Genomic DNA, 12335 nt, shown 5'->3' on the forward strand with positions numbered 1-12335 from the left:
GGAAGCCCTTTTCCATGTTGGAGAAGAAGAGCCCTATCAGGGTACTGATGAGGGCGGGGCTGGAGCTGGGCACTGACTGGAATCTGTCCAGGGTGTAGTCACCTGTTTTGCTTTTTTTTTTTTTTTTTTTTTTGAGACGAAAGTCTTGCTCTGTCGCCCAGGCTGGTGTGCAGTGGCGCGATCTCGGCTCACTGCAACCTCTGCCTCCCGGGTTCACACCATTCTGCCCCAGCCTCGAGTAGCTGGGACTACAGGCGTCCGCCACCACGCCCGGCTAATTTTTTGCATTTTAGTAGAAACGGGGTTTCACCGTGTTCACCAGGATGGTCTCGATTTCCTGACCTTGTGATCCGCCCGCCTCGGCCTCCCAAAGTGCTGGGATTACAGGCGTGAGCCACCGCGTCCGCCCTGTTTTGCTCTTAATCTTTAGCCTCTCCCCCATCTTTACCCTTACATACCCATCCCTCTAATTTCTCCTTCAACACTTGACTTACCTGGCCTGCCCTATTCCATGTTGGTTTCACATCCTCCGACCTCGGCTGTCACCTCTCTTGCCCTGCTTATTTGTCTCGGTTCAGTGCAACCTCCGCTTCCCGGGTTCAAGCGGTTCTCCTGTCTCAGCCTCCCGAGTAGCTGGGTACAGGTGCATACCACTACATGCGGCTAATTTTTTTTTTTTTTTTTTTTTTTTTTTTTTTTTTTTTTTTAAGTAGAAACGGGGTTTTGCCATTTTGCCCAGGCTGGAACTCCTGAGCTCAGGTGATCGGCCCGGCTCAGCCTCCCAAAGTGCTGGGATTACAGGCGTGAGCCACCGCCCCTGGCCCGGACTCTTGCCCTGCTTCCAAATGCTAGCTAACTGTGAGCCTTTCGCCTGTCCCCTTTATTTGCCATCCTCATTGGTGACTAACTTGTCTTCTCTGCGTCAACTTTCCTTTTCATTTTCACTTGTTTATCCTCACCTGCTCTGCTTTTATCTGCTAGCTTACATGCCTGACTTGCACCTGATGCTTCAGCCAGTACGCCCTCACCCGACCCCGACAGGTCAAAGTTTCTTGGTCCCCAGATTCCCCTGTGCTTTCCAGAGGGTGGGGCCTCGCTGGAAGACGGGAAAGTGGAACTTCAGTCCAACCAGGAAGCACCTGGGAGTTTCTGATTCGGAAGGGGCGGTGCCTTATGGAGAAGCTGCCAATAAAGAGCCGAGATGAAGGAGTGATGGCTTAGCCAATGAGACTAGGAGACGGGATCGGGGGGTGATCTGGAAAGCGCGATCAGTGAAGCGGACGAACAGCAGGACAAGGCGGGTCTAGTGACAGGAATGGGCCGATGAAGCTCTGTAGGGGCGGTGGGTAGGCCGATCGGGCCGTGTCCCCGGCATCCAGATCCGACGGAATTTGGAAATCCCGGGGCTACTCTTACGTTGAGCTTTTAGGAGCGAAGGAGAAAAGCCACCACCCTGACGATCCCGGCTCTCTACCCACCTTCACTCAGGCGGCCTGGAAGCGGAAGTGACGAACACGGAAGTGGTCTGCTGTTACCGAGGGGACGGGCCGGGCAAATGCCAACATGGCAGCGGTTGGGGCTGGTGGTTCCACCGCGGCGGCCGGGCCAGGGGCGCTTTCCGCGGGTGCATTAGAGCCGGGGACTGCGAGTGCGGGTGAGACAGTCTGTGTCCGAGCAGTCGCATGGGAGGCGGAGGTCCGGATCGCTGGGTGTCGGGAATGTTCCTCACTAAAGTGAGAGGGAGCATCCCGTGTGAACCGACGTGTGTGTGTGTGTCTGTGTGTGCACATTGTGAGTGTGTTGGGGGCGGGGAAGAAAACATTCTGAGAGTGATTGTGGGATCCTTCCGCATATGGACCATTATGAGTGTGGAGGGTAATTCTTTTTGGGAAGGCTAAGGGCACCGAAACCATTCTGAATATGTGGGGTCCTTCCTTGTGGAAGAGACCATTCTGCGGGCGTGGGAGTTCTTCACTGAAGAAGTGGGAGACTATTCTGAGGGTGGTGCTTCCTTCCTTATAAAAGGACAGAGAGACTATTGTGAGTTAGGGTGGGGCGAGTCCTTCTTTATGTGACTAGAGAGGGTCCATTTTGAGGATGATGGTGTCCTTCATTATGTGCGGAGGAGACCGTTCTGGGGGCCCCCTTCCTAATGGAGGTAGAGTTCATTGTACGTTCGGGTGGGAGGGCTCATCGTTATATGGTGGAAAAAGAACGTTCTGAGGGTGCCAGGTCCTTCCGTATAGCAGAGAGAGCCGATTGTGATTGTGGGTAGAGCAAAGATTGTGATTGTGGGTAGAGCATTAGCTAGAGGGTCGGTGCGCGGTGGTGGGAGGACGGACCATGTGGAGTGCAGGGAAATATTTCCTCATCTGGTTGAGGGAGCCAGACCTTTCTTGGTGGGATAAGCATTCCTGTTACAGGATTCAGTCCCTGGGAGCATGGGGGAATCATTTCTTGTATTTAGTAGACTATTCTGGGTCGGGAGGAACCAGTTGTCACAGGAGGGAGGGGTTAGAGAGACCATTCTGGGTATGAGGAGGATCATTCCATATGGGATGTAGGCCATTCTGAGAGTGAGGGAATCGAATCATTTCTTAGATGGGAGAAAGACCTTTCCTTAGGGGGTGAACATACCTCATACAGTGGCCTCATTCCCTGCATTGATGTATTATTCTTTACATGAGACAATCCCTCGTTAAATAGGAACATCATTTCATATACATTCTCAGTTTGCTCATCCGTAAATGGGAATCCTCGCAGTTCTTTTGGAGATGACAATGATATGAGTCTATTGAGGTAATCCATAGAAATCCCTTAACCCAGTGATATGCATACAGTAAACACTCAGTAAACGTGGAGAACGTAGTTGTCGGTATTCTGTCTGGGGAGGAGTTGCTTCTCACTTGGGCGGGAGCCGAGGCGCGAGGCGCGTGGCCAGAGCTTGCCTCAGCCATTACCTGAAACCTCGGTAAGGATTCCAGGTATGGACTGGACAGGGTGGGGCCCATTTCTCCCTTCTGGCTCTTCCTGCTTGTGGCTGAGGCAGTAAGGCGGTAGGAGTCAGACCCTCATTGGGTGAAGACAGGCAGGCTGAGGGAGCAAGTAGCGGTGGCTAGGAGGGTCCTGGGTGAGAAAGGAGAGGGGGTGGGTGGTGGTGTGGCTATGCCCTAGCGGCTTCTGACCCCCTCCTTCCCCCTTGCCCCTTCCGTTCCCCACAGCTCACAGGCGCCTGAAGTACATATCCCTAGCTGTGCTGGTGGTCCAGAATGCCTCCCTCATCCTCAGCATCCGCTACGCCCGCACGTTGCCAGGGGACCGCTTCTTTGCCACCACTGCTGTGGTCATGGCGGAAGTGCTCAAAGGTCTCACCTGCCTGCTGCTGCTCTTCGCACAGAAGAGGGGTACGAGCCAGGGAGGGGGCTGCACCGGGGTCGGTGCGTGGGACTCCACATGTATGTGTGTGTGTTCACACAGACGGTTTGCTTCAAGAGTGTCTCCAAATCTCAACCTGCCTGGGCCGCCCCTCCAGCTTTGTGTGGCTGCATCTTACACTTTTCTAGCCCTAACAGCCAGGGAGCTGACCTGTGTGAACTGTAGGAGTGGGATTGTCTATGCTTATAAAGTAGCAGGGGTCTCTCACATGTGATTTAGTCATCTTTAGCTTTATATTATGGAGAATTCCGAATACATGCAAAATCAGAGAGAATAATTAAATAGTAACATATCCATGTACCCATCCCCCAGAGTTAGCAATTAGCAACTCATGGCCGCTTTAAACAATATCAGTGATTGTTCACTCACTGCCAATCTATATGTCTACCTACATCCTTATCCCCTTATTATTATTTTTTGTTTTGTTTTGTTTTGTTTTGAGACGGAGTCTCGCTCAGTCACCCAGGCTGGAGTGCAGTGGAACGATCTCCGCTCACTGCAGGCTCCGCCTCCTGGGTTCACGCCATTCTCCTGCCTCAGCCTCCCCGGTAGCTGGGACTACAGGCGCCTGCCACTATGCCTGGCAAATTTTTTGTATTTTTAGTAGAGACGGGGTTTCACCGTGTTGGTCAGACGGGTTTCACCATGTTGATCAGGCTGGTCTCGAACTCCTGACGTTGTGATCCACCCACCTCAGCCTCCCAAAGTGCTGGGATTACAGGCGTGAGCCCTATATTATTTTTAAGTAAATCCCACACAAAGTAATATGGTATGGAAGTAAATTCCCCCATATTATCTTGAATAAATGTTTTGGTGCATTGTTTTTTAAAAAATAAAATAAATACAATACTGGCCTGGTGTGGTGGCTCATGCCTGTAATCCCAGCACTTTGGAAGGCTGAGGCGGGTGGATCATTTGAGGTCAAGAATTTGAGACCAGCCTGGCCAACATGGTGAGACCCTGCCTCTACTAAAAATACAAAAATTAGCTGGAAGTGGTGGTGGGTACTTGTAATCCCTGCTACTTGGGAGGCTGAGGCACAAGAATAGCTTGAACCTGGGAAATGGAGGTTGTGGTGAGCAGAGATCATGTCACTGCACTCCAGCCTGGGCAACAGAGCAAGACTCTGTCTAAGAATCATACATGAAAAAATTAATAATAAAAAAATAGGCCAGGCATGGTGGCTCACGCCTGTAATCCCAGCACTTTGGGAGGCTGAGGTGGGTGGATCACTTGAGGTTGGGAGTTCGAGACCAGCCTGGCCAACATGGCGAAACCCCGTCTCTACTAAAAATATAAAATTTAGCTGGGCATGGTGGTGCCTGCTTGTAATCCTAGCTACTTGGGAGACTGAGGCAGGAGAATCACTTGAACACGGGCAGTGGAGGTTGCAGTAAGCTAAGATCGCACGACTGCACTCCAGCTTGGGCGACAGAGCAAGACTCCGCCTCAAAAAAATAATTCAATAAATAACATGGACATAGAGAGTGTAATAATAGGTCTTGGGGACATGGAAAGGTGGGAGGCGAGTCAAGAGAGAGAAACTGCCTAATGGGTACAGTACTGTTTGGGTGATGAGCACACTAAAAATGCAGACTTCATCAGTGTGCAATATATCCATGTAACAAAACTGCAGTTGTACCCCCAATCTTTTTTTTTTTTTTTTGAGACAGGGTCTTACTCTGTCATCCATGCTGGAGTGCAGTGGTGTGATCTCGGCTCACTGCAGCCTTGAGTTCCTGGGTTCAAGCAATCTTCCCACTTCATCCTCCTGAGTAGATGGCACCGCAGGCACGTGCCACCATGCCTGGCTAATTTTTGTACTTTCTGGAGAGACGGGGTTTTGCCATGTTGCCCAGGCTTACATCTTTGTTTGATTTTTTTTTTTTTTTTTTTTTTTTTGAGACAGAGTCTCACTCTGTCGCCCAGGCTGGAGTGCAGTGGTGCGATCTCAACTCACAGCAACCTCCTGGGTTCAAGCAATTGTCCTGCTTCAGCCTCCTGAGTAGCTGGGATTATAGGCGCCTGCCATGACGCCTGGCTAATTTTTGTATTTTTAATAGAGACAGGTTTTTGCCATGTTGACCAGGCGGGTCTTGAACTCCTGACCTCAGATGATCCGCCCTCCTCGGCTGCCCAAAGTGCTGGGATTACAGGCATGAGCCACTGTACCCGGCCCTTTTAAAAATTTAAATAAAAAATAATCACATATCCAGTTAATGTTCAAATTTGTAATTTATTAAATGTCATAAAACTTTTAAAAAATTCATTTGTAAAGGCTGGGCACGGTGGCTCACGCCTGTAATCCCAGCACTTTGGGAGGCCAAGGTGGGCAGATCACGAGGTCAGGAGATTGAGACCATCCTGGTTAACATGGCGAAACCCCGTCTCTACTAAAAATACAAAAAAAATTAGCCAGGCGTGGCGGCAGGCGCCTGTAGTCCCCAACTACTCGAGAGGCTGAGGCAGGAGAATGGTGTGAGCCCAGGAGGCAGAGCTTGAAGTGAGCCGAGATTGCCACTGCACTCCAGCCTGGGAGACTGAGCGAGACTCCATTTCCAAAAAAAAAAAAAAATTCATTTGTATATAGTCAGTGTTTTGTAATTGTTTTGTATCTTCTTTTTTTGAGATGGAGTCTCACTTTGTCGCCCAGGCTGAAGTGCAGTGGGACGATCGGCTCACTTTGACCTCCGCCTCCTGGATTCAAGCGACTCTCCTGCCTGAGCCTCTCGAGTAGTTGGGATTACAGGCTTATGTCACCACGCCCGGCTAATTTTTGTAATTTTAGTAGAGATGGGGTTTCACCATGTTGGTCAGGCTGGTCTCGAACTCCTGACCTCATGATCTGCCCACCTCGGTCCCCCAAAGTGCTGGGATTACAGGCGTGAGCCGCCAGGCTGGCCTTGTTTGGTATCTTATATTCTATATCTGTTAATCTCTAGGGGTTTTTTGGTCTTTGCAATTAATTTGTTGGAGAAAACAGGTCATTTGTCTTGTAGACTTTGGGTAGTCTAGATTTTGCTGACTGCCTCCCTGAGGCAAATATTCTCAAAAATTTAACAAATATTCTGTCTTCTTTATCTCTTGTAAATTGGGAGTTGGGTTTATCTACTAATTTCAACATCTCCCTGAAGGTCTTCTACTTTGAAGTGTTGCCCAATTGTTTCTCTAAAGAGGTCTTGCATAAGTAAAGGGATGGAGATGAATTATGCACCTTTGCCCTTTGTTTACACTGAAGAGAACATTCTCACCCACTTGTTAACTCCAGGTTAACAAGAGACCTGCTCTTACCTTTATTAACTCTGTGAACTATGCAGGTGTGAACACTGCCTCAGGCCGTGGGGGTGGATGGGTTAGCAATGCAGAGGAGTGGCTTGTCCTCATTACTGATGGGAGATGGAAATAACAGATAGCCACAGACTTAATCACAGGCCTTCATCTCTTAGCCACATTTCAGCACCCCTCCCTCCCCCGCCCGGAATTTTTTCCCCTGAATTAGAGTTTGGAGACCAGTAGTGGACAGGGTTTGGTGAATGAGCATCAGTAGGAGTTCCAGGGACAACTTTGTTCAGTGTTTGAAGAAGTTTTGCCTGTGGAGTGACACCCAGCTGTGACTTAAAAGATGAACTGCCAGCTGGGCGTGGTGGCTCATGTCTGTAATCCCAGCATTTTGGGAGGCCGAGAGGCAGGTGGATCACGAGGTCTGGAGTTTGAGACCAGCCTGGCCAAGATGGTGAAACCCCGTCTCTACTAAAAATACAAAAATTAGCCGGGCATGATGGCAGGTGCCTGTAATCCCAGCTACTTGGGAGGCTGAGGCAGGAGAATTGCTTGAACCCGGGAGGCGGAGGTTGCAGTGAGCCAAGATCATGCCACTGCACTCCAGCCTGGACGACAGAGCAAGACTCCATACCCACCCCCCGCCCCCGCCCCGCCAAAAAAAAGATGAACTGCCAAAAAGTGGGGCGAGCTTTGCAAAGGCCTTGTTACATAGGAAATGATTCTCATGTTTTTTGTTTGTTTTGAAACGGAGTTTTGCCCTTATTGCCCATGCTGGAGTGCATATGGCATGATCTTGGCTCACTGCAACCTCCACCTCCCTGGTTCAAAAGATTATCCTGCCTCAGCCTCCCGAGTAGCTGGGATTATAGGCGCCTGCCACCACACCCAGCGAATTTTTGTATTTTTAGTAGAGACAGGGTTTCACCACGTTGGCCAGCCTGGTCTCAAACTCCTGACCTCAGGTGATCCACCCGCCTTGGCCTCCCAAACTGTTGGGATGACAGGCGTGAGCCACTGTGCCCAGCCCAATTATCATGTTTTCACTGGAGCAGGTCCCAAGCGGACTTCTGCTTAATGGTCAAGCCTGCACTCATCCATATGGCAGAGGCAACTCTGTGTCTAGGGCTGACAGAAAGATGCAACAAGGGGGAGGTGGTGGCCCCTGCCCTCAAATGGCACATGGGTCAGTGAGGAGCCAGGATAAGTCTAAAAGTCTATAGACTACTCCTGGTGCAGTGGCTCACATCTGTAATCGCAGAACTTTGGGAGGCCAAGTTGGGCGGATCACGAGGTCAGGAGATGGAGACCATCCTGGCTAACACGGTGAAACCCCGTCTCTACTAAAAATACAAAAAATTAGCTGGGAGTGGTGGCATGCACCTGTAGTCCCAGCTACTCGGGAGGCTGAGGCAGGAAAATCACTTGAACCTGGGAGGTGGAGGTTGCAGTGAGCCTGAGCCGAGATGGTGCCACTGTGCAAAAAAAAAAAAAAAATGTCTAGACTAAACTTCTCTTCTGTGTGGGAGACAGCCCTCCACCCCAGCTCCTAGGGCTTCTATTTCATAAGCTCCAAGTTAATGATGGTTATTTCTTATTTTATTTTATTTTATTTTATTTTATTTGAGATGGAGTCTCACTCTGTCGCCCAGGCTGGAGTGCAAATGGCATTGTCTCGGCTCACTGCAACCTCTGCCTCCCAGGTTCAAGCAATTCTCTTGCCTCAGCCTCCCAAGTAGCTGGGATTACAGGCGCATGCCACCACACCTGGCTAATTTTTGTATTTTTAGTAGAGATGGGGTTTCGGTGTGGTTGGCTCAGCTGGTCTTGAACTCCTGACCTCATGAGCCACCCGCCTTGGCCTCCCAAAGTGCTGGGATTACAGGCATGAGCCATGGCGCCTAGCCTAATGATGGTTATTTCATTGTACAAAAATGTATTGAGTATTGAGTGCTTGCCCTGAATGGGGCTCTCTGCCAGGGAGGTAGGCTCTAACATAGTGACATGCTCTGTGATTAGCAGACACAGATGGCTGATTCTTTTGCTGCCATTAAACTGAGTCTCAGAAAAGCTAGCTGGAAACATGGTTATACCCTAGGGAAAACCAAGATCACAGACTTCATTCCAGCCCCCAGGGATTGGACAGCAGGGTGGATGGGGGAGTCACGATAGCAAGGCCTGTTCCCAGCCTTCAGGGGTTCCCCATGTATGGCTGTCAGTGCTGAGAAGGGCTCTCCTCCTCCCACCTAGGTAACGTGAAGCACCTGGTTCTCTTCCTTCATGAGGCTGTCCTGGTGCAGTATGTGGACACACTCAAGCTCGCAGTGCCCTCTCTCATCTACACCTTGCAGAATAACCTCCAGTATGTTGCCATCTCTAACCTACCAGCTGCCACTTTCCAGGTGAGCCGCAAGCCCAGCATGGCCCCAGAGGAACTAACTAGGTTGGGGACTGGAGTATGGGAATAGCGTGGTGGGGGGATGTTGCAGAGGACAGGGGCTATGTCACCTCCAGAATGTCCTTGGAATTCCCTCAACCTTTTCTCGTCTGAAAATTGGGGGTGGAAATAGTAATGCCTGTTCACTGAGATGCTAGGATACTTAAAAGAAATAATACCTGTGAAGAGCCCTTGGTTGATGATAGATAAGCTTTAGGCTATTTGTGGGCAGCTTTGTGAAATGGTTAAAGAGCCTGGATTCTGGGAGCAGGCTGCCTGGGTTCAAATCTCAGCTCTGCTACTTTCCAGCTGTGTGATTTTGGGGCACGTCACCTAACCTTTCTGTGCCTTAGTTTTCTCATCTTTAAATTGGGGCTTACAGTGGTGCTCACTTCAGAATGGTGTTGTGAGAATTAAATGAATGAATTCATGTGCAGTGCCTAGAACCACACTGATACATTGTAAACACTATGTAAGTATTTGCTGACATTGTTGTGGCTATTGATTCATTTGTATCAAGTCCCTCATCACAAAGATACTTCCATACCTCAGCCATCTTTTATAGATGATGATGCCAGGGCTCAGACAGGGCAAGTGCTTTGTCCCGTCACACAGCCAGGAAATAGGATTGGGATGTGGACTTCCTGGCACAGCCGTCCTTTTGTGCACTTGGTGGGAGAGACCTCAGAACTGTTTTGCTGCAGCTCAGCCAATGGCCAGTGGCTGGCTCCTTTTGCTGTTTTTGTTGTCATACCCCCCACCCTGTCCCTCCGTTGTGCCTGGGGACCCACAGTGGGTGCTGCCCCCAATATGTACCTGTTGGGGGCCAGGGTTAGCCCTCAGTGCCTTCCACGTGCCACTCGCAGGTGACGTACCAGCTGAAGATCCTGACCACAGCGCTGTTCTCCGTGCTCATGCTGAACCGCAGCCTTTCCCGGCTGCAGTGGGCCTCCCTGCTGCTCCTCTTCACTGGCGTCGCCATTGTCCAGGCACAGCAAGCCAGTGGGGGAGGCCCACGGCCACTGGATCAGAACCCTGGGGCAGGCCTGGCAGCCGTCGTGGCCTCCTGTCTCTCCTCCGGCTTTGCAGGTGTCTACTTTGAGAAGATCCTCAAAGGCAGCTCAGGCTCCGTGTGGCTGCGCAACCTGCAGCTGGGCCTCTTTGGCACAGCACTGGGCCTAGTGGGGCTCTGGTGGGCTGAGGGTACCGCCGTGGCCACCCGCGGTTTCTTTTTTGGGTACACGCCTGCTGTCTGGGGCGTGGTGCTCAACCAGGCCTTTGGTGGGCTACTGGTGGCTGTGGTTGTCAAGTACGCTGACAACATCCTCAAGGGCTTTGCCACCTCCCTGTCCATTGTGCTGTCCACTGTTGCCTCCATTCGCCTCTTTGGCTTCCACGTGGACCCATTATTTGCCCTTGGCGCTGGGCTCGTCATTGGTGCCGTCTACCTCTACAGCCTTCCCCGAGGTGCAGCCAAAGCCATAGCCTCTGCCTCTGCTTCCGCCTCCGGGCCCTGCGTTCACCAGCAGCCTCCCGGGCAGCCACCGCCACCGCAGCTGTCTTCCCATCATGGAGATCTCATCACGGAGTCCTTTCTGCCGAAGTCAGTGCTGGTGAAGTGAGGGCTGGCAGCAATGGGGAACACAAGGGAGGGGGACTGGGGTGGAGGGTGTTGGGCATCTGCAGGACCCAAGTTGCCGCCCTCCGGGGCCTGGCTCCTCTGGGTTTGGGAGATGGTCTTTTCTCCCAGGTCACTGAGACTTCTGGAGGGGCGTGGGACTAGAGCTGGGTGTCACGTGAACCCTTCCTGGTAGGCTGACCCCCTTCCCCCGGTGGGGGTTTTAGAGCTGCCTCCTCTGCCCCCTCTAACCTCTTTGGAGGCAGGGTCGGGGTTATTATTCAAGGCCTTTTTTTTGTCTGCTCCCTCCCTGACCCTATGCCCTCTTCTGGAGGTGTCTTGTCTGGGAGAGTCCCTCCCAGCAGTCCCTCCACCTCCATAAGGACACACTGGACAGAACTCCGCAGCTCTTCAGGAATGACCGATGCCTACCTGTTGGGGTTCAGTTGCCCGTAGTTTGAGGCCTTCTCTCCTCCCTTACCACCGCTCTGGATCATGTTAGCAGTTCCGTCTTTTGTGTGGCCTTGGGCCAGCTTCCCTGACACCTTGAAGATGGACTTCTTGTGAGTCCCCAGGGAGAAAGGGACAAGAGCTAAGATTTTTGCATCAGCCCTTCTGGCAGAAGGTGCGGTCGGGGCCATTTGATTTTTAGTGGACTTGGGATTTGTGGTGTAATCATATCATTAATGATCCAGGGTGTGGGAAAAATGGAGGTCCTTGAAGTGGCTGAATCTCATTGTATTTAAGACACTGTCAGTTGCCAGATGCAGGGTTATTTTTGGAGACGTCTAGAGAGGAAAAATAAAGCTGCCAATCATACTGTTGATATCTGTCTGGCTGTGTGAGGCACCCCTACCTCATGGGGGTGTCGTGGGATTGATGAACTGTGGAACCTGCCTCCTGCACTCCCCAAAGCTTATTAACCCCTTAACTGTATTGGGGCGGGGTGTGTGTGTGCATGGAAGATGCCTGGGCTGTCTTTGCTATATGTAAATAGAGCCACTGGATCTTTATTTTTGATTAATTTGTTCTGATTTTTTGGTTTGTTTTTTAAGGAACTGTAATGAACAAATGTCAGGATATCCAATGCCAAATAAAGATGTTGTATTTATTTAGTCCACGTGTAGCTTTCTGACCCAGGTGGGCGCCATTACTAACACCAGGACTACCAGCCTCACCACTGCCGCCCTCACTTGCTCAGGAAACCCACCTGTCGGCCTAGCCCAGCTTTGTGTTTTTCTTTCCTCCCCATTCCCACCACAGGTTGCTCACCAAGGTGAAGGGTTCCTAGCCGCTGGGATTGAAGACATTGGCCTGGCCTCGTTCTCTTCTTGCCCTGGCCCAGCTGGGACCAAACTCTGATCAGTATTAGGGGTAGGGTGAGGTAGACACTGGACTCCCTGTCCCCACCACCCCGCCCCACGCAGGGCCGACATGACTAAGCTCTCTCATGACCCACCTCAGCTCAGCCCCCCAGCCCCTGCCAGCCCCACACTCTCTTAGCTGAGTTTTTGCAAATAAAATGTGTTGTGCATCTTGCCGACTTGGGTTGGGCAGCCTCGAAGG

At 51.2% G+C, this 12335-nt stretch overlaps 1 protein-coding gene across 6 annotated transcripts; it reads left to right on the forward strand.

The window, feature by feature from the left end:
• Nucleotides 1–722: 722 nt before the first annotated feature.
• SLC35A2 (solute carrier family 35 member A2) lies at nucleotides 723–12312 on the forward strand. Of its 6 annotated transcripts, XM_031660907.1 has the most exons (6): nucleotides 723–1662; nucleotides 2046–2059; nucleotides 2923–2984; nucleotides 3222–3404; nucleotides 8965–9116; nucleotides 10018–11884. In XM_031660907.1, the coding sequence occupies exons 1-6, from the start codon at nucleotides 1564–1566 to the stop codon at nucleotides 10771–10773; spliced, it is 1266 nt and encodes a 421-aa protein (XP_031516767.1). In that variant the 5' UTR covers nucleotides 723–1563; the 3' UTR covers nucleotides 10774–11884. The 6 variants fall into 6 exon arrangements, 5 of the variants coding, with proteins under 5 accessions (XP_031516767.1, XP_003917734.1, XP_009195809.1 ...); XR_641921.4 differs by lacking the exons at nucleotides 2046–2059; nucleotides 2923–2984 and adding an exon at nucleotides 12033–12145 and having other exon boundaries at nucleotides 723–1654; nucleotides 10018–11332; XM_003917685.5 differs by lacking the exons at nucleotides 2046–2059; nucleotides 2923–2984 and adding an exon at nucleotides 12033–12312 and having other exon boundaries at nucleotides 723–1654; nucleotides 10018–10754.
• Nucleotides 12313–12335: the final 23 nt, after the last annotated feature.

Source organism: Papio anubis, chromosome X (genome assembly GCF_008728515.1).
Source record: "Papio anubis isolate 15944 chromosome X, Panubis1.0, whole genome shotgun sequence".
NCBI lineage: Eukaryota > Metazoa > Chordata > Mammalia > Primates > Cercopithecidae > Papio > Papio anubis.

Coding starts and splice junctions, on each gene's coding strand:
- SLC35A2 (XM_031660907.1), top strand. CDS start 1,564: ATGGCAGCGGTTGGGGCTGGTGGTTCCACCGCGGCGGCCGGGCCAGGG. Junction 2,985..3,221: donor AACCTCGGTAAGGATTCCAG/GTATGGACTGGA, acceptor CGTTCCCCACAG/CTCACAGGCGCCTGAAGTAC. Junction 3,405..8,964: donor GCTCTTCGCACAGAAGAGGG/GTACGAGCCAGG, acceptor CCTCCCACCTAG/GTAACGTGAAGCACCTGGTT.